Raw genomic sequence first — 24,741 nt, forward strand, 5'->3', positions numbered from 1 at the left:
AAGCGCGGAACTAGGAACAAATTCAGGCTTCCCCAAATTGTTCTCAGCAGTTTCCCGCCGAGGACATTTAGGTAGCAAACGAGAAAGGGACTGGTGAGGCTTCCTTAGCAGCAAGAGTTGGCCCGACCCCCAGGCGGCGCCAGCGGGAGAATGTGGGGCTCGAACTGGGTGGACATTGCAGCCACGCGGGAGTGAAAAACCTGATTTGTAAATTCGCACCAGCTGCCGCCTGCGTTAGGCCTTAAGCGTTCTTAGCGCGAGGGTGGTAGGCGGTGCAGGTGGTCCTGTTCCTCCCTCTCATTGGTGCCGGGGATAACGGACAGGTATCCGCAGCCAGTCCCAACCGCAGAAAAGGGAGCATCACGACAGCTACACGCTACCTGGTCCTGAGCGCGCGGAGCTTGAGCGCGGCGGCGGCTTCTTGGGGCGTAGCTAAGCGCGCGTGTGACGCCGCGCGCGCTCTCGTCCCCCGTCCAGCTCTCCGCGGGGGCCGCTCCTTAGGTAAGAGCTGCGGGCAGACCCTTGCCTCCAACAGGGACGAATACTTTGCTGTTTTTTGCAGCCTACCCCTCATGCAACCCAAAATCTTCCAGCCAAATTCTCCTCAGGACAAGATTTTCTGATGTGGAACTTCAAGTAACGTACGCTGCAGCTTCATTTTATTTCTCAAAAAATTCCCTCCGCCGCCCCATCCCATAGACTAGGCCTTTAAGAAAGTCCCTCTTACCTCGATCCGGAAACGAGCTCCGAGGGCCTTCCCCAGCCTCAACTAAACTTTACCGGGGTCCCCCGGGCCCTGGCTCACCTCGACACCATTAGTTCGCTCGTCTCCTTTAGGAAACCTTTCCAGACCGCCCCCCGGCGGGACCGCAGCCATCCCATTGCCCAGATGAAGGCAGAGAGCGAGCCGACCGACTGCCGCCCTCCCCCGCCCGAGTGAAGTCAGGCAGCGGCTGCAGACACGGCTGTATTGGGAAGCGGAGGCTCCTACACAGTAGGAGAGGCACGTCCCAGACCCGGGAGGCCCGAGGACTCTGCACACAGCGCGCGCGGCCCGCCCGGGGCACAGTCTCTCGGGGAGCCCCGAGGGGCGAGTTAAGGCAGCTTGGCTGGAAGGGAGCGGGGAGTGGGAGTCTGCCAGTTCCCCCCGAAATGCTGGCTCACTGAGGGGATGGGCTTCTCACCTCCCACTCCTCTCTCGAGGACAGGGGGAAAGACAGTCAATAAATAAACCCGAGGCGAAAAGGGGCCTCGGGAGACTGCGAGTCGGGAAGGCTGGAGGTGCGGGGCGAGGGGGCGGTGAGACGTCCTGAAGAGCGTCCAGCTCGCGGCCGAGAGGACTCGGGCGCTCCCCACGCTGGAGGCTATGGGCCGCTCCCTTTAAAAGTTGAAACGGCCGCCGTTCGGGACGGCCTGGCGGGAGGAGGGCCCGACGAAGGGATGCTTCGGGGACAACTGGGGCTTCTCGACGTCCACCCTTTTCTGGGCGCGGCCCCGGTAGCCCTCGGGCCGGCCCAGGTACAGGAGGTGCCTCTCGGGACCCCCGGAGTACCTGGAAGGACCTCCCGAGGGGACTCGAGTGAGCAGGGCAGGGGGGGCTCGGTGGCCGGAGAAAGGCAACCTCTGGCCTCCGCCGACGCCCAGCCGGGGAGCGGGGGCGGAGAGCGCGGGCCGGGCAGGGGTAGAGGCGCACCTGCCTTCGGGGGGCACGTCCAGCCTCAGCGGCGGGGCGCACTCGTGGGGCCTGGGGCTGGGGCCGCCCAAGAGGGCGGGGGCGGGCTCCGTCGGGAGCGCCCGCGAGGTTAAAGGGGCGGGGGGCTCGACCCGCTTTCTGGGCGGCTGCGGGCCGTGCAGGTAGCGCAGCAGTTCCTCCAGGGTGGTGACTTCCACTGCCTGCCCGGGACAGCCGGGCGGCGGCGGCCTCACCAGCACGCGGGGCGCGGGCCCGCCCGCCGCGTGCCCGCCCCGTGAGCGGCCCGGGCCCTCCTTGGCGTTGTTCCTGTTCTGGTTCCACTCCCAGGAGTCCCCGGCGGCGCGGAGGTGTTTGACCGGCAGCTCCGGCGTGGACTCGGGGGTGGGCAGGCAGGCCAGCTCCGGCCGGGGCACGCCCTCCGGAGGCGGCAGGAAGGTGGTGTAGAGCTGCGGCGTCTGCACCGCGTCCCCGTCCTTGGAGGGCGGCGGGGGCTCTGGGCCCCCACCGTGGAGCCGGGCCAAACTGCGGAGGGAGAGAGGGCGCGGGAGGCCCGGAGTCTTGGTGTCCTTGCCCCGACGGCGGTGGGCGCGGCGACAAGCACAGGAGACCAGGAGGCCAGAGACTGAGGCGCCCAGGGCAAAAGCTGCGGCCACACTGGCCAGGAGGAGTGGGATGGGGACGGAGCGGGAGGCTGAGGCTGGGGGCAGGTCCCGGCGCACGCCTGCCGACCGAGAGGGAGGAGGGAGGCTCAGCCAAGGGGAGGCGGTGCGGGGGACCTAGGCCCAGAGGCGCCGGCAGTTCCCAGGCCTGACATCATCGTCCCTCCCGCTGCTACTCAGCCTCACTCCTACAGCCTCCACCATCCTCAGGATTCACCTCTCCTGACTCCTCAGCATACAGCCCAGGCACTACCCCCTCACACTCAGGCCAGAGCTTGGGCCTGGGGATTCCCCATCCCACTTCTGGCCCCTGTAGCCATGCCAAGAGCAACTGCCAAAAACTGCTCGTGCAGGAGGATTCGGGGCTGGGATGCCCAATTCTGGGGAGGGGAGGCTCCAAACAGGCGTTAGTGAGCACCAAACACCAGTCAGTGAGGGGCTTAGAACGCTCCGAGAATCAGCAGCCCCACACTTCACTCCTGTCCCTCCCAAGTAGCCCCCTTACCCCGAGTGTGAGGTCCAAGTGTGGAAGACTGGGGCCGGGGGTGGGCATCACTGGGGGGACTGGGGGTCCCAGGGGAAGGGCCAGGACCCGGAAGCACTGGTGGCAGAGACCAGGTCAGAGCCAGTGAGGCTCTTGATCTCTACCCCTGACACCCTTCCAGGGGTCCTTCCTCCCTCCTGTGGAACCCAGGAGTCCAGAACGCCAGCCTCTAGTTTCTTCTGGGCCTGGGGAAGGGCTCATCATGCAGGACATTGATTTATTTGTTCAAAAAGTGCCCTACTGTGTGCCAAGTACTGAGCTACATGCTGGGTATCTGGAGGATGCCGACCCTTTTACGATACTCCCAGGGTATTCAGAATGCTGCTCTGCTGCTGCCACAGGACACACACTCAGTTATGTGGGCTGAGCAAGGGAAGGTGAGATTGGGACAAGAGGACTCACCATAAGCAGAATCCCCAGGGCCAGCCTGACTCCCAGTAGCACCGTCTATGAAGAAGGGACAGGGTGAAGATGGGGGGAAAGAGAAGCCTCATGAAGAACTGATGGGGTGACTGTGCCACAGAAGGAGAGGACAAAAGCCCAAGCCTGGGATGGTGTCTGTGGCCATCATGGCCATGTGCAGCTTTGGCTGCAACCGCAGCCACCTCTTCTGTTTACCTTGGCAGTCACCATGCTCCATGGATTCCTGGTTCCCAGCCTGATCCACATCAGTCCTAGGAGGAAAACGAAGTGGCTCTAGAATTCTGTACCTTGTCCCTATCTCCCACTCTGGCCCTCAGCTTGCTCTCTTATTGGTGGGGAATTTTATGCTCAGGAAACCCAAGGACCCATCACTTACCCACCAGGTCCCCCGATGTCCACACAGCCCCTAGAGCTATGCCATCCACAGTATGGGTCCTGAGAAGCCAAACAGCTCCTAGGGAAAACGGAGGTGTGTGAGGCTGGATCCCTTTCTACCCCAGTCACTTTCCATTCTGCTGCCTCTTCCCACCCTGGCTTACAGGAGGCTCCCAGCCTCATTCTCTCCTGTCCACCTCAGTCTCTCCACACCCTGGTTGCTGCCCACCTTCAGAATGCTTGAGGTACCTAGGCACCCCGCAGCCATCCCCTGTGTTTTCCTGCCACCCCAAAGACCTGTGTTTCTGTGCTCTTGCTGGCCGGGGAGCTTGCCCACACAGGGCCTCAGGCCTCAGGCCCCTCTCACCTCTGACAGGCCCCATGCCGGGCACACCGGCTGAGAGGGAGGTAGACAATACAGCCAGAAAAAGCCACAAAGAGCCTGTGACCCTCAGTGTCCAGCTCCAGCCCTATGATCCGTCGTGCTGTTTGGGCTGTCCGCTTCCCACTGCACCTAGGGTGAGGCCAGAAGGAACCAGAGATGGACAGATGAGGCTACCTTTTCCCTGAGTGAGTGGAAGAACAGAAAGTGAGGAGGCGCACAAGCAACTGAGCAGAACCCATGGAGCTGCCCCGCCCTACCACACTGTCCAGTCTTCTCACCAAGCCTGTCTAGCCCAGAGCTCCCACCCTGCAAAAGCCAATGTTGATGTTTCCAACCTATTCCCATATCTGCAGCTGCCACCTTCCATCCCATCCCTGCTCTGCAGGGGGCCTGCCCTCCAAAGGCCTCACCGGGCAGGGCTGTAGGCATCAATCTCTTCCAGGAGGATGGGCTCAGGTCCCCTGGATCGCCCACCTGGGGGCAGCACCTTCAGCACTGTCCCATCATCGGAGCCAAGGAACATGACTGTGATGTTACTGTGGGGACCAGCCATGCCATCCACAGCTACTTGGGTCAGTAGGGCCCTGGAGGAAACAGCTTCAGGTCAGGGAAACTGTCTAGCAGAAACCCGAACATTTCAGGGAGAGCCCAGCTGTTCTGGTAGCTGTGCCTGTGCCCTTCCCCCAGGCCCCAGGGTTCCCTTCTTAGCTCTCTCCCTTCTGCTTTCCCAAGTTCTTCCTCACACCAATGCAGTTTACCTTGTTGGGTCAAAGAAAGAGGAGGGTGGCTGAGAACAGGGAGGCAGTAGTCAGTGTTTTTCAGCCCCATACCTGCTAGTGAGAGTGAGCAGAGGCTGATGGGTGGCAGGTGGTACAGCGGGGTCCAGCAGCGGGTGAGCCTTGATGAAGGTCAGGACATCATCAGGGAGGTCTCGAGAAGAGGAGAACAAGGCAGCTCCCCCTACTCCTGCACAAGATCCTGGCCTGGTGGGTGAATGAGAAGGAGCTGCCTTGGGACTGGGAGCTGGAGCTTAGTTAAGCTCTGTGCCCCCTACTGCTCCCAAACCTGACTGGAAAGCCTTGCTCCTCCTCCACACAGACACTCATAGCACTGTTCCCCTTCACTGCCGCAGCTCTTCGGCCCCACTGCCACCCCACTATAGCTCCCACCCTGAGGCCTTGGACATCTCACTACCTCCTCACAATCCCATCTTGGGGGCAGACGCTGCTTGCTGCTGCCCCCACAAAAACCACTCCATCCTGGGTACCTGGGTGAGGGGACTCTGTCTTCAGACACAGGAGTCCAGGCCCCATCCAGACTCCTCTGCTCCTTGAACTTGCCCTCAAACCCACGCTCAATCTCATCCAGGTAGAAGGCGCAGACGGCAGAGCCAGGGATGCTGGAGGAGCCAGAAAAGATGCAGGATAGGTGCTGAAAGGAACTGCACAACTTCCCCCAGGAAGAAGTGGTGGCACCCTTCACACCACGTTAAGAGGTAGAGACTGAGGAGGTGGGGCAGCCACTGGGTGCCACACTAGGAGAAAAAATGGTGGGCAACACAGCAAACTGGCTTTGCTCGAAGGTTCCCTTAACTGCCCCATCAGTAGGCTGTGAAAGGGGAGTTTGGAGGCTGGTGAGGCAGGGGACAGATTGGGTCACACTAGTCAGCCTAGTACCAACCTATTGGTCTGGGTGGTGAAGACCCCAAAGAGAGCAGAGCGGCCATGCAGGTTCACAGGCCCAGTCAAGGCCTGTAAAACGTCAAAATAGAAAGTAGAGTCCCCAGGGACAGAGCAGTTGAGCCGCAGCTTCAGGAAGGATGTCCAGTGGCGGTCCAAGGCCCGAGGCGAGCCGCCCATGTCACGTTTACATACTCGGGCTACACGGGAGAACTGCACCTAGCGGAGGAGAGTGGAGTAGACAATGGTGAGACAGACCCACAGGGCCAGCTGCGTGCAAGGAGTGTAGTGAGTGAAGAGCACTAAGGGGCCGGGCGCGGTGGCTCACGCCTATAATCCCAACACTTTGGGAGGCTGAGTTGGGTGGATCACGAGGTCAGGAGATCAAGACCATGCTGGCTAACACGGTGAAACCCCGTCTCTACTAAAAATACAAACAAATTAGCTGGGCGTGGTGGTGGGCACCTGGAGTCCCAGCTACTCGGGAGGCTGAGGCAGGAGAATGGCATGAACCCAGGAGGCGTAGCTTGCAGTGAGCCAAGATCACACCACCGCACTCCAGCCTAGGCGACAGAGCGAGACTCCGTCTCAAAAAAAAAAAAAAAAAGAGCACCAAGGGAGCAATGTGAGGGGCACAGTGAATGAAGGGTGTGGCATGGTAGGTCAACTTGGGTCAAGGGTGAGAGACAAGCAGGATGTGGGGGCAGAGGGCTTGGGGCTATTCCAAGTTGAGGGGTGAGAGTCCAGGGGATTGCTTTGTGGAGATTATGGTCAGGAGCTCTCCTCCCACTCAGACTGACTCCTCAGGATCCAGCAGAACCCTCCAGCTACCCACCCTGATGCCCACCTCCTTACCCTCCCCAGCCGAGCATCCTCCACAGAGACCTCGCGGAAGAAGAAGTAGACATGGTCTCCATGCTCCAAGGCATGGACAAAGTGTGGCTCTAAGATGGGGAATGACAGGAAAGGGTATAGAGTATCTGTACCTGCTCGGAAGCTCCTGGCCCCACACCGCTCTCCCCACTGCATACATACACACTACCACACCATTTGCCTGCTTCCCGCCACGGTCCTCCCTCTGTGCCTCCTCCCCAGTAACAGTCTCCTTTCCCCAGGCCCGCCCTGACCTCGGAGCCACTTGGAGTCGTACTTGGCAGAGCGGAGTGGGGGCTGGGGCCCAAGGCTTCTGTAAACTACAGCATCACGGGCCTGGAAATCCGCAGCTGTGGCTGAGTACAGGCTGCCCTCTGGAGGGATGGGTGGAGTGGGGTCAGGGGAGGGCTCAGGGATCTGTAGCCTGCCTCTTCTTGGGCCTCCTGCACCCCTACCTAGGCCTGGCCCTGGCCCCTACTTCGACCCTCCACTCAGGGGAATGGGGGAAAGACCCACTGGGAGAGGAGCTAAGGTGGGAGCTCCCTCCAGCCACATGCTTTCTTCTCACATGCCCAGTTGCACACCTGCAAAGATGGCCACGTTGGACTGGGTGGCATCAAAGGGGCATCGAGCCTGCCCACTCAGTTCCTCACCCTCCTGCTGCAGCGAAGTTATCTGGGGGCAGAGGGAGCAGATGCCTAGAACCTTTAGGGTCTTGGAGTCTGGTTCTATAGCCTATTCCCTCATGTCCCGTTGCCTCCTCCCCAGCCCCTCTGGACCCTTGCATTCTAGGCACTCCCATTCCCCAACCCCAGTCCCTGGTCCTTTCCCATCAAACCGATAGCCCATCTTGGGGCCCCCCCAACTCCCATCCTAACCCCCACCCTCTCTTTTGTACCCCATAGCTGCGGCACACAGGGCTGAATGAGTTCGTTCCACAGGCAAGGAGTGTCTGGGAGTCCCAGGGAACAAGAACACGAATATAGTTGTAGCACTCGTCCTAGAGAACCCAAAATTCTAGGTCAGTGACAGAGGGTCCTGGGACTGAGAACAGGAGGTAATAGAAAGGTAGGCTTACAGGGCGGGCGCGGTGGCTCACGCCTGTAATCCTAGCACTTTGGGAGGCCAAGGTGGGCAGGTTGCCTGAGCTCAGGAGTTCGAGACCAGCCTGGGCAACACGGTGAAACCCCATTTCTACTAAAATACAAAAAATTAGCTGGGTGTAGCAGCATGCGCCTGTAATCCCAGCTACTTGGGAGGCTGAGGCAGGAGAAATGCTTGAACCATGGAGGCGGAGGTTGCAGTGAGCCGAGATCGTGCCATTGCACTCCAGTCTGGGCGACAGACTGAGACTCCGTCTCAAAAAAAAAAAAAAAAAAAAGAAAAGAAAAAGAAAGGTGGGCTACTCCTCTTGAGCCCAACAGAGCAATGTGAGATAAAGTCCCAAATAAGCTGTTTGCCGGCCCTCTGGCCTTCTGCAAATCCTTTGGCCTCTCTGAGCCTCACTTTTCTTTTCTGTGAGGCATGTAAGAGAAACTGAAAATCAGGAATTCTCTTTCCTTCTCATTTTCCCCTGTGGCCTGGGATGGAAAAAGTATGAAGGAAATTGGGCATAGTAGAGGACCAGTTGGACAGAGACTGGGGGCAAAGTAGTCCTCTCCTTCCCTCCACATTCTCGTCTCACTCCTTACCGTCAGCTTTCCCCGTACAGCACAGTTCTCCACATCTTGGCTTCTCCATGTTAGATACTGAAGGGATAAGTTGAAGAGGGAAAATCATGGGGCAACTGGTTTCCCTCCTCACATTATAGCTCCTTTTGGATTCTTCTTCCCACCCACCTGACCCCCATTGACCTTTCCCAGCCTCATCTCCACGTCTGCACCTCATCCCACACAGCCCCTCACCTTGTTGGGCACCAGCCCCTCCCCTTCTTCTTGGGCTTGAAGATCGAAGGAGAAAACGTGATCCCTGAAGGGGTAGGTAAGGAGGGGTCAGAGCCTAGTCAAGGCACCCCACCTTACCCACAGTCAGCTGTTCAGGGACAAACAGTGCAGACCTTTTGGCCCTCCCCTTCCCCCTTCCTCCATGCCTTGGCATTTGTGCTCTGGGTCCAAGCATGTCCACACCCTGTGGCTTGTGCACCTGCATGTGTCCCCTGCAAGATGCTACAGTGGCCATACAGGTCCCATGTCTGCCCAGGAGCATGCATGTCTGCCCCACAACTGTGCCACGGCCAGTTTACCGGGCAGCCACTAGCAAGGTCCGGTTCAAGGTCAGGAATTTCTGAAAGTCCAGCCCAAGTTCTGCAGCCACAGCATCATCCTCCAGGCCCCGAAACCAGGATGATGGGGAAGTACCTAGAGGACACAGAGAGATAGGGTTCTGAGGATACCACAAACTTCCCCAACACCCTCTCCAACCAGATGAAACCCAGCAGTGGACACAGTGGATGTGTGAGGTTAGAGTGCCCAAAAGCTATTCTTAATACCAATAACACTGAGTACTTAATCTCTGCCAAACACAGTGTTAGCACTTTACACGCATTGTCTTATTTAATACATCGTCCTATGAGGTAGCTTTGGCCCCATTTTACAGATGAGGAGCCTGAGGCTAGAAGCCATTTAGGAATTTGCTCATTTAGCTGGGAAGTGGCAGGTATCAGGATTCAGATCCAGGTCTGTCTGCCTCCAGAGTTGAGCCTAGTCCCTTCTTGGAACTGCCTTAGGGCTAGCAATTTCCTTTCACTCCCACCTTGTGCACTGTCCCACTGGAGCATTTATTCACTCCGTTTCTCCCAGCCCTCTGCACCCTCCCCTCAAGGCTCTTCATAGGCCACCTCAGCCCTCCAAGATTTCTTTTTTTTTTTTTTTTTTTGAGACGGAGTCTCGCTCTGTCGCCCAGGCTGGAATGCAGTGGCGCGATCTCGGCTCACTGCAAGCTCCGCCTCCCGGGTTCACGCCATTCTCCTGCCTCAGCCTCCTGAGTAGCTGGGACAACAGGTGCCCGCCACCATGCCCGGCTAATTTTTTGTATTTTTAGCAGAGACGGGGTTTCGCTGTGTTAGCCAGGATGGTCTCGATCTCCTGACCTCGTGATCCGCCCGCCTCGGCCTCCCAAAGTGCTGGGATTACAGGCATGAGCCACCGCGCCCGGCCAGCCCTCAGAGGTTTCTGCCTCCTCTGACCACCTGACCTCCGGCATCCACCTGGCCTGATCATGGTGGAAACCACAGTCATCAGTGGTCAAAGGATAGCCAGAGTTCAGGGATAAATGATTTAACATTTATAATGTGCTCTGCTGGGAGCGGTGGCTCACACCTGTAATCCCAGCACTTTGGGAGGCCGAGGCGGGCAGATCACAAGGTCAGGAAATCGAGACCATCCTGGCTAACACGGTGAAACCCCATCTCTACGAAAAATACAAAAACAAAATTAGCCAGGCGTGGTGGCGGGCACCTGTAGTCCCAGCTACTCGGGAGGCTGAGGTAGGAGAATGGCATGAACCCAGGAGGCAGAGCTTGCAGTGAGCCGAGATCGTGCCACTGCACTCCAGCCTGGGCAACAGTGCAAGACTCCATCTCAAAAAAAAAAAAAAATTATAATGTGCTTGGAGCTGCTTCTAGCACATAGGAGTGTTTGCTATTCTTATATATCCCTCAACAATTACTCCCAGTAACCCAACTGCAGTTCCTCTATCCTTAAAATTACTCTAAATCCTACAAATATAACAGGAACTGCAAATAGATAAAGGTTCTTCTCAGAAAAAGTGGGTTTACGCTTTCTATCATGGTGGGCTTATTGGTGGCACCAGTGGTAGCGAGGCGAGTAAGAGGTGTTGGGAACCACTGAACTAGTATTAGACCTTCTCTATGTAGCTAAGAATAACAGCAAACACATATAAAGCATTTACTTTGTGCCATACAGTGTTCTCAGCACTTTACACGTATAACCTCATTTAATCCCTAAATAATTCCATGAGGTAGAAGACTGTTTTGTTTTTTGTTTTTTTGAGATGGAGCTTAACTCTCGTTGCCCAAGCTGGAGTGAAATGGCACGATCTCTGCTCACTGCAACCTCCGCCTCCTGGGTTCAAGCAATTCTCCTGCCTCAGCCTCCCGAGTAGCTGGGGTTACAGGCACATGCCACCAAGCCTAGCTAATTTTTTGTATTTTTAGTAGAAACGGGGTTCCACCATGTTAGCCAGGCAGGTCTCGAACTCCCTACCTCAGGTGATCTGCCCACCTTGGCCTCCCAAAGTGCTGGGATTACAGGCGTGAGCCACCGTGCCTGGCTGACTTTTTTTTTTTTTTTTTTAAAGAGATGGGGTAGGGGGTTGCAGGGTGGGATGACTCTGGCTGTGTTGCCCAGGCTGGACTGCAGTGGCTATCCACAGGCGCCATCACAGAGCACTACATCCTGGGCTCAAGTGATCTTCCTGCCTCAGCCTCCTGAGTACCCACCACTGGCTCAGAATACTATTATATTCATTTTACAGCTGAGGAGACTGAGACAAAGAAAGGTTAAGTAACTTAACTTAACCAAGGTCACACAGCTAGTGAGCAGCTTGGCAGGGATTCAAACCTGCTAAGGTTTGGTCTAGCTGAGAGTCCATGTTCTTTTTTTTTTTTTTTTTTGAGACGGAGTCTCGCTCTGTTGCCCAGGCTGGAGTGCAGTGGCACAATCTCTGCTCACTGCAAGCTCCGCCTTCCGAGTTCACACCATTCTCCTGCCTCAGCCTCCCAAGTAGCTGGGACTACAGGCACCCGCCACAATGTCCAGCTATTTTTTTTTTCTTTTTTGTATTTTTAGTAGTGACGGGGTTTCACCGTGTTAGCCAGGATGGTCTCAATCTCCTGGAGAGTCCATGTTCTTAACCTCTAAGTTAAGAAGCATGCGATGCTGCCTCTAAGTGAAGAAACCAGGCCCAGGGATGAGAAGCAGCTGGCAGGAGGTGTCAGCTCACTCTACCTGTTTGCTTCTTTTTGCTGGTCTGGCTGTTAGCTTCCTTGAGGCTGGGAGCCTTCCTGCACCTTGCCTCCCACACAGGGGGTCTCAGTCTCTAATTGTTCACAGAGATGGGGCAAGGTAGGTACTGGGCACTCACCTTGAAGGTCAGAGATCAACAGAGGGAGGGGGTCCTGGGGAAAGGCGGCCTTATTACGGGGAAGTGAGAGCAGCAGCAGCAGTAGCAGCAAGGGCATGAAGTGAGGGGCACGGGGCATCCTGTGCGGGGCAGCTCAGGCCCCAGGGGGTGCCCCCTCACCCATAAGCCGGCCCTGAAAGGGGAGACAGGGAAAAGTGGGGGAGGAGCCAAGTTCCCTCTACCCTTTCGCAAGCCAGCAGGCTCCTCTCCTGGTCTATCCCCAGAAGACCCTGTGGGGTGGGGGAAAAGAACCCTCTCTCCAGCACTGCCCCAGTCCCAGCCAGCTGTCATTGTCACTCAAGGCCCTTCCCTCTGCAACTGGCCCAAACTGGCTGGTGTGAGGCCTGCATGCATGACCCCAGGTAAGGACAGGACACACCCACCCCCATCTCAGCCTTCTCACTCAGCTTTTCCTCTTCTCTCCTGACTGGGTCTGGGACATTCAGTAGGTGACACCTCCTGGCCCCCCTCTTGCTAACCCCTTCTCAGCTATAATTAGAGACTGAAGCCTTAAAATTATAAATAGTGACTCCTTGGCACTGGGAGGAGGAAAAGGGCACCATGTCTGACTCCCCCTCCCTCCCAGACCCCCACGGCACCCTGGGAGCAATGCAGGAACTGTGCCTAGGCGGGGGCAGCTGTGTGGCTGACACTGTCGTTTCTAGAGTTGAGGAAGACAGAGTTGGGGGAGGCAGCCTAGAGGTCACTGTGCTGGTCTAAGCTCATGCTTCGGGGGCCCTTCCCACCGCTAGGGAAGAACTGAGTAGGGAGGAGAGTTGGTGGGGGGGACTGTCTTCGCCAAAAATGAATCTGCATCAAAGCCAGATCAGAGGCTAAATTTAGCTCTGGCTGCAGCTGTCTGCCCGACCACTGTGCCACCCCCTCCAGGCTCTCTAGCCCCCTGCTCCTTCCTTGGCTCCTAAGAACCAGTGCATGTACTTGAGGGGGGAATAGCAGACCCACCCCCTATGAGAAGCCAGGGGTACAAGGGACTAGTGAAGCAAAACAGCTAAAGGTGCCCCTATTTCCCTTCCTTCCCTCATCTGCCGCCTCTGAAATTAAAATATAAATTATTCAGTGACAGGCAGGTAATTGTAGCCCAAAGTCCAAGAAAAGATGGATATGGTGGAAGAGATGGTGAGACAGGTCTCCTTCCACCCATCAGCCTCCCTCAGCCAAATGACCCTGGCTGGGGCCCACAGTAGGAGGTATATACCAGCTTCCTGCCTTCCCCTAAAATTGAAGTGAGGGACTTGGTCAGCTCCAAAAATCAGGTCAAGAAGGGTGAGACTCATTTCTTTTGTGAACAGATAACTATCCTTCACCAATGCTTAGTTGCCCATCCCACCGTGTCCCCCAAAACAGACCCTAAGCTTCCACACCAAGCCCCCTTCCATCTCCCCAGTAATTCTACTCTCCCAGCCAGGACCCAAGTGTCCCCCCACCCCCAATCCAGCATCACTGGTGGGGAGGCTGACGTCAGGTGGGGCCCCAAGAGAGCTGAAAAAGGGAAAAGAGTAGGAACACCTAATGATGAGCCCCCTTCCCCAGGGGCAGAGTAGCAGCTAGCTAACGACCCTCTGGTGTTGAAAGGCTGGGCCTTCCTCCCTCCCCCGACATGTTTCCGGATGCTGTTGTTCCCAGGGGAAGAGAAAGGAAGAGAAAGGGACATAGCTTGTCTCTCATCCTCCCCAACCTGCTCTCCCCACCACCCCCCGCCTCCAAGTTGCCCTGAGCAACTGTTATCTTCACCCTGGAAACAACTTTGGTCTCTGGTAAGTGTGGAGAAGAGCCAGCCCCTCTTCCTGCTCCCTGCTCATGCCTGTTTCCACCCCCTGCCCTCAGGAGCTGCTGCCCTTTCCTTACCTGGGGTGGTGACTCCTGTGGGGGCTTGAGGAGGATAGGAAACCTCTGACCTGATGGAAGACAGGACAAAGGAGGGAAGAGACTGCATTACACTCCCCTTACCACATCCCTTACAAGTAAATGTAAAAATTCAAGAAAAGTCTGCTGAGGCTTGGGTAGGGGAGATGCTGCCTTGAAAATGGGAGGGGGCTGATGACACTTCTTAATAGTTTGGTCACAAAGGTGCTGGTGGCTTCATGCCCAGAGATGTAGGGGAAGGGGATGGCCCCTTTCTAGAAACTCCTAGAGCCACAGGGCCACCCTTGGCAAATGGGGTCACTGGGAGAGTTTGTGGGGCATGGCGACCACTCCCATGTTAAAGCCCTCAGAATCCAACAGCCTTCTTAGCAAAAGCGCCTTAGCTAGGGACAATAGAGGCTAATTTGCATCTCATTTACATGCTCTTCATTTCCAGGCCAAATGATCTGATAGCAAGCACCCTCAGCCCTTTCCTTCCTCCCTGAGAGAGCAGGCTGTGCCTCTCTTCCATCCAGTCTACACACACACACACACACTCACACCCCACTTCAGGCTGGATTAGTCCAGCCTCTAAAAACACTTGGCTGGCCTTTGCATTGGCCCTCTAGACTCAACTATGATACACCTTTAAGAGGGCTTCTTGTAGCAGTTTTTGGGGAGCAGCATCTGGTCAGCTCCTCAACTCCTGGCCTGGAGAAAAGATCACTCTGCTCTGGAAGAATCCTAGCTGCTTCACACCCCCCATCTGAAGCACATGGGAGAGACCTGGCCGACTCTCCCCTTTCCAGATCCTCCCCTTGCTGGGAAGAGGAAACAGCCCTTCTCTCTCCTGGCCCCGAAGCCACCTCTGGGGAGTGGCTGGGGTCATAGCCACAGTCTAGCAGAGCTGTGGAAGGGATGGAGAAGGGGAGATTGGGCTGGGGACAATAGCAGGAAGCCTTTGGGCTGGTCGCCCGTCCCAGTCCACCTTCCTCAGAGGGAGCAGGGTCGCGCCAAGGAGCCTGTGGAACCGGTGCTTTCCTTTCTCCAAGCCATTTCCCCCACTCTTAGCTCTTAGCCCCACACTCAGCACCTACCCTCCTTCCCACCCAACCCCCAACCAGGACAATCCAGGTGTCTAGAGCCTCGAAAGAGGTGGGCCTAGGGCCAGGGGCTCAACGTGTCTCCCCTTCACTGGATCCGGGGCTCCGAGGAGGGGCCGGTAGCAGAGTCTGGGCCGGGACCAGGTCCCAGAGCCACGTTAGCGGGAGGAGGGGCTGGAGGGGCCTGCAGGCGCAGACGGAGAGGGGATGGGAGCGGGGGTTGGGGAGCAGAGGCGGGTCTCCCAGGCCAGGGAAACAGGGCCAGAGGCTGAGAACCAACGAGGGCGGGCCTGTGGCCGGCGCTCAGTGGGGTCCGTGGGCTCAGGAGGCAGTTGCCAGCTCGGATGACCTCCTTGGGAGACTTCAGTCTAACAAAGCCCCGGGCCGAGCGGGCTGAAGGAAGGAGATAGGCGCTGGGACCGATGTTGCTCGGGGGCCCCATTCGCCGCCTCTTTGCACGAGCCAACCCTTCAGAGGGTGCTCAGATTCCGGCTTGCACAAGGACAGAGGAGCACCCATGACACAAAGTCCGGAACGATGCGCCCCTCTTCCCATCCCTTCAGGGGCGTCAGGAGGGTCTAGTTCTCCGCGGGTCTCGGAGCCCTAGTTTCCCTGCCCGGAAAGCAAGGGGCCAGGTTTTCCACCCTTTCTACGGTGCGCGCCTCAAATAATCTCTTTTCGCGCTTCCCAGTCCAGCGGGATGCGACTCGACGAAAGCCCAGTTGAACGAGGTGCCCAGACTCTGCTCCCACCAGTACAGTTACGGGGCTCGGCCACTGTCCCTCCTTCCTCCCTGCACCCCGATTTCGTTGACCCTCTCCGTCAGCCAGGCACACCGGGCGCCGACACCCTCCCTGGTACCCTAGCGCTTCAGAAGCTTGCCCCCCGCCGGCCGCGCCCTCCTGCTCCCTCCCCGCCTCCCCGCAGCCCCTTCCCTGCCCGGGGTACTTGCTCCAGGATTCGGGTCAGCGGGATCGAGATCGCCGCGGACGGCCAGCGGCCACGCGCAGCGCTGAGTTCGCAATCCGTGGTTGTGCTCAGGCGAGATGCGATGAGCGTCCGAATTGGATAGTGCTTGAGTTTGGTTTCCGGGGTGCTATCGGGAGAGCCCTGGGTCCGAGTCCAGCCGCGGATCCGCGGAGGAAAACAATGCGACCGCCCGGGGCTCTGGGCTCGGCCCCAGTGGCCCCGCCCGCCTCCCAGCCGGGCCCACCTCCTGCCCGCCTTTGGGTCGCCGCGACTAATCCCGCCCTCGGAGGGCGGCTAGACACCGCCTTCTCGTCGCCTCTCCGCCAATAGCGCCGGCCGGGGAGGGGCGCCAGGAGAGCCAGGCCGGGAGGCTGCACTGGAGACCAGAGACAGACGCGAGATGGAGAGACCCACGGACAGTCGCCGACACTGGGCAGAGGAAGAAATACATACAGAAGCAGAGACCGGCTGGCACAGGAGAGGCTCTGGGGAGAAATTTTACAAGAGAGGAAGAGGAGCTGGGAAGAGAAAGAGACAGGAAACCTGGGAGCCTCGCGGGGCTGGGTTGGACTGTCAGAGCCTGCGCGATCCGTCCTCCCTTCCCCTCCTATACGGCTTGGGCGACCTTGCTCCCGAGGGCGCATCCCGCATCTCCCTGACTCTGCCCCCAACTCTCTGTTGCTCCTCTCTATGCGTTTTCCCTCTGTCTCCTTATTTCTCCCCGTAGGCCTCCTCTGGTTCGTCCTGACCCCGATGAGGAGGCCTAGCATGTGCGTGGGGGCTGGAGGCCTGGGAAAGGAAAGGAAGGTGTCAGCAGGAGGTTTCCCTGGTTTCCATGATCTCCTCCCCTCCCACCTCTACAAAGCAGCATGAGTTTGGGCCACTATGGCAAGAACTAGCTAGCAGTCAGGCTGTTGGGTAATGGAAGAGGGCAGGTGAGAGAGGCTGAAGCCAAAACAGATGTGGAAATCAAGACTAACTGACTCAGAGAAAGACACAAAGAGTAGCAACGCTAAGACCTGATAAAGTAACCCGAACAGCCTTCCTGCCCCACAGACATATGTCCCACCTTTCCTCAGAGGACCCTGCCATCCCTCCAAACAGCAAAACTGCCCCTTCTCCCTCCCCACCCTTCATAAAGCCCCTGGGAATGTCAGTGAGGAGGAAGAATAAACTACTACAGACAGGATTGCTTGGTACCTTGGTATTGCCTGGTAGGATGCTTCTCTATGTGGGGCTGGGACAAAAGACATTCTCAAAATTCTCCAGGAAAGTGGGTGGCCTGGGAGACACTGGCATTCTCAGATAGTTTTATCTGACTGAACACTTCTACCCACATCTTGGACTCTGGACTAGAGGAAAGGAGGGGGAAGGGGTTTGCCACTTTAGGCCAGCCTTAACTGGACTGTGATCAGGGAGGGGAGTATCAACAACTAGGCTAAGCCCCACAGCGAGTACGCAAGAGACCTAAACATACACACACGTGCACAAGCACACACAGAGAAAGAGAGAGAGACAGAGAGACAGAGATTTAAGGCCAGGTGAACCAGTAAGATGAACAGTTAACTCAGTAAAGTCAGATCTAAAAAAATAGAAGAAGATAAACAGGGACAATATCTACACAGGATTAACGGCCGAGGGATCTTGGGTCCAAGGCAATTCAGCAAACTGTCAGACAGTTGGGGTTGTTTTAAAGGCTGGAAAGAAATTTTCAGAGAAAGACACCTCAAAATATAGAGGCACTGCGAGGTTAAAAGAAATCTTAGCTCATAGCACAGGGTTTAGGTACTCAGATACATGCTTATTGAATAGATTAGTGAGTGGGGATTAAGGTGTAATTCATTTAAAGTTTTAGGACCCAGCTCGAATCTCAGTTCAATCCAATAAGTATTAAACACTTACTTGAGACACAATCTACTACACAATCCACTGTGGGTTGCGGTTGCAGACTTTAAGAAAATGATAATATATTTGAATTAAAATAAGATTTGCACATACTAAACTATTAAAAAGTCTAAACTATTAAAAAGACAGTACTAAATATTAAATATTTAATAGTACTAAACTATTAAAAAGACAACACCAAGTCTCAAAAGAAAAGCTACATTGAACATAAATTTCCAAATGTGCAAAGAAGACAATAAATATTCTCCGAAGACTGCACAGAAAGATGCTGGATACATTTTATCATGGAGGACAGGAAAACTTTGGTGGGAGTTGGCTTGGTGCAAAAGAAGAAAATGTTCCCGAGGGACACAGCTTCAGCAAAAACTTTTACTTGGTGAGCAAGGAGCCTGCAGCATGGATAACAAAAAGATCCTGTGAGGCTGGTGTATGGGAAAGGCACTAGTTAGGAGCAAGGAGAGGGAAAAGGAGAAGACAAATTACAGAAGGCCTGGAATGCCTAGGTGAGCTGGTTAAAATCATCTGACAGGAGTAGGATGTCATTTTAAATTCTTGAAAAAGGGTGCAACTTGTCTTTTTTTTTTTTTTTTTAAGCAAGAAGACAGAGACCCACTAGCAAGAAAATAGGTTTAAAGGTGAGGGGAGAGGGACAATCAGACAAGGGTGATGGGAACAGGTTTAGAAAGAAATACATGAATCTGAGAGCTATTTTGAAGGACAAATCAAAATGACTCTCTTGGCTGGGCGAGGTGGCTCACCCCTGTAATCCCAGCACTTTGGGAGGCCGAGGTGGGCAGATCACCTGAGGTCAGGAGTTTTGAGACCAGCCTGGCCAACATGGAAAAACCCCAGCTCTGCTAAAAATACAAAAAAAAAAGTAGCCGGGCGTGGTGATAGGCACCTGCAATCCCAGCTACTCAGGAGGCTGAGGCAGGGGAATTACTTGAACTCGGGTGACAGGAGATTGCAGTGAGCCGAGATCATGCCACTGCACTCCAGCCTGGGTGACACAGAGGGAGACTCTTTAAAAAAAAAAACAAAAAAACCCGCTCTTCTACTCCCTTAGTGTTTTGAAGAAAATCACACAGTCCTGGCCAGGTGCAGTGACTCAGACCCGTAATCCTAGCACTTTGAGAGGCCAAGGCGGGTGGATTGCCTGAGCTCAGGAGTTCGAGACCAGCCTGGGCAACAATGGTGAAACCCTGTCTCTACTAAAATACAAAAAATTAGCCAGGCATGGCGGCGTGCGCCTGTAGTCCCAGCTACTCGGGAGGCTGAGGCAGGGGAATTGCTTGAACCCAGGAGGCGGAGGTTGCAGTGAGCTGAGATTGCACCACTGCACTCCAGCCTGGGCAACAGAGCGAGACTCCATCTCAAAAAAAGGAAATCACACAGTCCCACGAATTGGATTGGAAAAGCACTCTCTTCCAATCCCCAGGGAGCTATTTCAAACTTCCTCCTTGTTTTGCAATTTCCTTTCCTTACCATTTCCTTGTTCATCTCAGGAAAACCCTCATCCGTCTTCAGAGAAAACAGAGATAATAAAGTGAGAATTCCACCAACTTTTTGCTCCCTACAGATATACTTAGCTGCATCATGTCTCTCTCATCCTAGTGAATGCCATCCATATCACCTGTCGAAGGTTCACCTATGACTTTACTATAAGTTGTATGCAGTCCCTGGTTGTCTATCTTGCTCAACACTGTATCCTTTCCTTGTAGCATAGTGCCTGCACATAGAAGGTATTAACTTAAAAAAAAAAATAGAGGCAGAGTCTCATTGTGTTGCCCAGGATGGTCTTGAACTCCTAGGCTCAAGTGATTCTCCTGCCTCGGCCTCCCAAACTGCTGGGATTACCGGCGTCAGCCACCATCCCCAGCCTTAACCTGTCCTTTTCTACTGATATTTTCCCCTTAGCATATACACATGCTCAAGTAATTCCCATGATTAAAAGGAAAACATTCCAAACTTTCTCTTGATCCTTGTCTGCACCCAGTCATCACTCAATTTCTCTCTTCCCTTCATAACTAAGCTTCTAGAGTTACCTATACTTGCCATATCCATTTTCATGATTCTCATTCTCAATCATTTTAGTTTTTGTCCCCATCAGTCCACTGAGATTGCTCTCATTAAGGCCACCAATGACCTCCTGGTCACATTGAATGAACAACTCTTCAGTCTTTATCCTTTTGCCCTCTCTGTGCCATTTGACCTGTTGACTCCCCACTCCTTGAAATGCTTTCTTCTTTTGGCTCCTGAGGTCCCTCTTTCTCTTAACAGAGACTAGGGGCTTAATAAATATGTATTTTTAATGAATGGATAGTTTCACTTCTATTAATATGGCTTTTCTTTTCTTTTCTTTCCTTTTTTTTTTTTTTTTGAGACGGAGTCTCGCTCTGTCGCCCAGGCTGGAGTGCAGTGGCGCAATCTCGGCTCACTGCAAGCTCCGCCTCCCGGGTTCACGCCATTCTCCTGCCTCAGCCTCTCCGAGTAGCTGGGACTACAGGCGCCCGCCACCACGCCCGGCTAATTTTTTGTATTTTTAGTAGAGACGGGGTTTCACCGTGGTCTCGATCTCCTGACCTTGTGATCCGCCCGCCTCGGCCTCCCAAAGTGCTGGGATTACAAGCGTGAGCCACCGCGCCCGGCCTTCTTTTCTTTTTTCTTTTTTTTTTTTTTGAGACAAAGACTCACTCTGTCGCCCCAGGCTGGAGTGCAGTAGCATAATCTTGGCTCACTGCAACCTTCGCCTCCTGGGTTCCAGCGCCTCTCCATCTCAGCCTCCCGAGTAGCTGGGATTACAGGCGCCCACCACCACGCCCAGCTAATTTTTATGTTTTTAGTAGAGACAGGGTTTCACCATGTTGGCCAGGCTGGTCTCAAACTCCTGACCTCAAGCGATCTGCCCACCTTAGCCTCCAAAGTGTTGGGACTACAAGTGTGAGCCACCATACCCAACCTAATATGACCTTTCTTAGCCTTCTCTGACCTCTCTAAATGCTGGTGTTCCCTATGGTCATGCCCTTAGCCACCTCTTTCTTTTCTACCCATTCTCATTGGTCAAGATAATCCGACAATGAGAACAGTTACAAAACCAACAGTTACAATAAACCGTTTTTTTTTTTTTTTTGAGATGAGTCTCCCTCTGTCACCTAGGCTGGAGTGCAGTGGCTCACTCAGCTCACTGCAAGCTCCGCTTCCTGGGTTCACGCCATTCTCCTGCCTCAGCCTCCAGAGTAGCTGGGACTACAGGCACCTGCCACCACACCCGGATAAATTTTTTTTTTTCTTTTGTATTTTTAGTAGAGACGGGGTTTCACCGTGTTAGCCAGGATGGTCTCGATCTTCTGACCTCATGATCCGCCCGCCTCGGCCTCCCAAAGTGCTGAGATTACAGGTGTGAGCCACCGCGCCCGGCCGCAATAAACTGTTTATATGTTGCTTACCATAAAATCTAGGTGTTCAACTCAGGTCTTTCTCCTGAGTTCTAGACTCATGTATACAATTGCTTATTGGATACTTCCATTTGGATTTTTCATGTTTACCACTTAGTCTAAAGATAGGAAGTAGCCAGGCGTAGTGGCTCACACCTATAATCTCAGCACTTTGGGAGGCCGAGGTGGGCAGATCACCTAAGGTTGGGAGTTCAAGACCAGCCTGACCAACATGGAGAAACCCCATCTCTACTAAAAATACAAAATTAGCCGGGCATGGTGGTGGACGCCTGTAGTCCCAGCTACTCAGGAGGCTGAGGCAGTAGAATTGCTTGAACCCGGGAGGTGGAGGTTGCCGTGAGGCAAGATCGCGCCATTGCACTCCAGCCTGGGCAACAAGAGCGAAACTCCATCTTAAAAAAAAAAAAAAAAAAGACAGGAAGCTTGTCTTTTATCTTTTTATCCCCAGCACTTAATCATAATGCCTGGCATACGGTAAGTAGAGGAAGAAATAAATGCATCAAAGATTAAAAACAAACAAACATCCTATGGCTCAGAGGAAAAACAACAACAACAACAACAACAAAACAAGCCAGGTACGGTGGCTCATCGTAATCCCAGCACTTTGGGAGGCCGAGGCAGGCGAATCATGAGGTCAGGAGATCGAGACCATCCTGGCTAACATGGCGAAACCCCGTCTCGGTTAAAAATACAAAAAATTAGCTGGGCGTGGTAGCGCGCGCCTGTAATCCCAGCTACTCAGGAGGCTGAGGCAGGAGAATCGCTTGACCCTGGGAGGCAGAGGTTGCAGTGAGCCGAGATCGTGCCATTGCACTCCAGCCTGGGTGACAGAGTGAGACTCCATCTCAAAAAAGTAAATAAATAAAAATAGGACGGGCATGGTGGCTCACACCTGTAATCCCAGCAGTTTGGGAGGCCGAGCTGGGCGAATCATGAGGTCAGGAGTTCAAGACCAGCCTGGCCAACATAGTGAAACCCGTCTCTACTAAAAATACAAAAATTAGCCAGGCGTGGGGGCGTGCACCTATAATCCCAGCTACTTGGGAGGCTGAGGCAGGAGAATCACTTGAACCCGGGAGGCAGAGGTTGCAGTGAGCCAAGATCACGCCACTGCACTCCAGCCTGGGCGACAGTGTGAGACTCGATCTCATAAATAAATAAATACCCAAAACAAAAAAAGAGTAAAAGCTGTGAACTATCTCCAGCTATGTCAGGCTGACTTACTTGACTACTTTAAATCACACTAAACTTACTCTTTCTGAACTGATATGAGAGTACTGATCTTAACCATGGTAAAACCTCACCTAAAACAAACATAGGACTGTTCCATCCTGAATACTTTTCCAAATAACTGAAGTTTATCCAACTAAGTGCAAAATATCTTCATTTTGCTTCAAAGTAGAAATTGCTCAAAAAAGTACTATTCATTTCTTGTAGATTATACAGTGGAAAGAGCACCATTGAAAGTCATTGAGACTTAGCTAGATTCATCTCTGGAGTATGGCTTTGGATAAACTACTTATCTCTAAGTCTGATTCTGTCTTCTGTAAGTGGACATACTACCTTCCTGCCTACTTTTTTTTTTTTGAGATGGAGTCTTGCTCTGTCGCCCAGGCTGGAGTGCAGTGGCACAATCTCAGCTCACTGCAAGCTCCGCCTCCCAGGTTCACGCCATTCTCCTGCCTCAGCCTCTCCGAGTAGCTGGGACTACAGGTGCCCGCCACCACGCCCGGCTAATTGTTTGTATTTTTTAGTAGAGACGGGGTTTCACCGTGGTCTCGATCTCCTGACCTCGTGATCCGCCTGCCTCGGCCTCCCAAAGTGCTGGGATTACAAGCGTGAGCCACCGCGCCCGGCCTCCTTCCTGCCTACTTCTTAGGATCAAATATAAGATCCTGTAGGTGAAACGTTTTGCAAATTCAACAGTGTTTTGCACATTTAAGATACCATCATTTGGCCAGGGTACACAGTGACTCACTCCTGTAATCTCAGCACTTTGGGAGATTGAGGCAGGAGGTCTCTTTGAGTCCAGGAGTTCGAGGCTGCAGTGATCAGTATGAGCCACTGTACTCCAGCCTGGGCAAGATAGCAAGACCCTATCTCTAAAAAAAATTTGTGGCCGGGCACAGTGGCTCACGCCTGTAATCCCAGCACTTTGGGAGGTCGAGGTGGGTGGATCACAAGGTCAGGATTTCGAGACCAGCCTGGCCAATACGGTGAAACCCCGTCTCTACTAAAAATACAAAAAAATTAGCCGGGCGCGGTGGCACATGCCTGTAATCCTAGCCACTTGGGAAGCTGAGGCAGGAGAATTGCTTGAATCCGGGAGGCAGAGGTTGCAGTGAGCTGAGATCGCGCCTCTGCCCTCCAGCCTGGGTGACAGAGCGAGACTCCGTCTCAAAAAAAAAGAAAAAAAATTGTTTTTGGCCGGGTGCGGTGGCTCACGCCTGTAATCCCAGCACTTTGGGAGGCTGAGGTGGGTGGATCATGAGGTCAGGAGTTCAAGACCAGCCTGGCCAAGATAGTAGAAACCCCGTCTCTACTAAAGATACAAAAATTAGCCAAGCATGGCAGTGGGTGCTTGAAATCCCAGCTACTCAGGAGGCTGAGGCAGAGAATCAGTTGAACCCGGGAGGCAAAGGTTGCAGTGAGCCGAGATCGCACCACTGCACTCTACCCTGGGCGACAGAGTGAGACTCTGTCTCAATTGAAAAAAAAAAAAAAGAGAGAGAGAGAGAAAATAAAAGACTTCCCCATGAATGAAGTAAATGAACATTATAACATGTGACTCCTATGTTACTACCATTTTCCCCTCATATCCTGGTTCTTGGATATGTTTTGACTTTATTCTTTCAGCACATATTTATTGACCACAGTATGTGCCAAGCACTGTGCAGACACTAAAACAATCTGAGCTCAGTGGGTAGACAGTTAATAAAATCACAAATTACAGACAGGCGCTATGGCTCATGCCTGTAATCCCAGCACTTTGGGAGGCCAAGATGGGCAGATAGCTTGAGGCCAGGAGTTCAAGACCAGCCTGGCCAACATGGCGAAACCCTGTCTCTACTAAAAATTCAAAAATTAGCCAGGTGTGGTGGCAGTGTAATCCCAGCTACTCGGGAGGCTGAGGCAGGAGAATCACTTGAACCTGGGAGGCAGAGGTTGCAGTGAGCTGAAATCACATCACTGCACTCCAGCCTGGGTGACAGGGACAGAGCAAGACTCTGTCAAAAAAAAAAAAAAAGAAAGAGAGAGAGACAGAGAGAGGAAGGAAGGGAGGGAGGGAGGGGAGTTTGAAGCTGGAGAGGAAAACAGGTAAAGACTAGGTAGCAGAATTCTGAATCCAGAAGTTATTATTGTATTTGCATCTTCTTATATTTTTATTCCCTTTATTCTTTTTCTTTTCTTTTTTCTTTTTTTTTTTTTTTTTAGAGACAGAGTCTCTCACTCTATCACCAGGCTGGAGGGCAGAGGCGCGATCTCGGCTCACTACAACCTCTGCCTCCCTGGTTCAAGCAAATCTCCTGCCTCAGCTTCCCGAGTAGCTAGGACTACAGGCGTGCGCCATCATGCCCAGCTAATTTTTGTATTTTTAGTAGAGACAGGGTTTCACCTTGTTAGCCAGGATGGTCTTGATCTCCTAACCTCGTGATCCGCCCGCCTCGGCGTC

General features: G+C 54.0%; 1 protein-coding gene across 6 annotated transcripts; it reads right to left on the reverse strand.

The window, feature by feature from the left end:
* Positions 1 to 954: 954 nt before the first annotated feature.
* On the reverse strand, positions 955 to 15,936 carry SEMA6C (semaphorin 6C). Of its 6 annotated transcripts, none has more exons than XM_063626221.1 (20): positions 15,692 to 15,936; positions 13,640 to 13,689; positions 11,735 to 11,906; positions 8,874 to 8,988; positions 8,536 to 8,599; positions 8,323 to 8,379; positions 7,530 to 7,631; positions 7,216 to 7,306; positions 6,886 to 7,005; positions 6,614 to 6,702; positions 5,760 to 5,977; positions 5,347 to 5,478; positions 4,910 to 5,062; positions 4,490 to 4,663; positions 4,062 to 4,208; positions 3,696 to 3,773; positions 3,515 to 3,570; positions 3,299 to 3,343; positions 2,858 to 2,953; positions 955 to 2,414 (listed from the first exon to the last, which is right to left on the reverse strand). In XM_063626221.1, exons 3-20 carry the CDS (start codon positions 11,850 to 11,852, stop codon positions 1,381 to 1,383), a joined length of 2,889 nt encoding a protein of 962 aa, XP_063482291.1. In that variant the 5' UTR covers positions 11,853 to 11,906; positions 13,640 to 13,689; positions 15,692 to 15,936; the 3' UTR covers positions 955 to 1,380. The 6 variants fall into 6 exon arrangements, with proteins under 6 accessions (XP_063482291.1, XP_063482294.1, XP_063482293.1 ...); XM_063626222.1 differs by having other exon boundaries at positions 1,266 to 2,414; positions 15,688 to 15,936; XM_063626224.1 differs by lacking the exon at positions 6,886 to 7,005.
* Between the last annotated feature and the right edge of the window lie 8,805 nt (positions 15,937 to 24,741).

Source organism: Symphalangus syndactylus, chromosome 12, assembly GCF_028878055.3.
Source record: "Symphalangus syndactylus isolate Jambi chromosome 12, NHGRI_mSymSyn1-v2.1_pri, whole genome shotgun sequence".
NCBI classification, from domain to species: Eukaryota; Metazoa; Chordata; class Mammalia; order Primates; family Hylobatidae; genus Symphalangus; species Symphalangus syndactylus.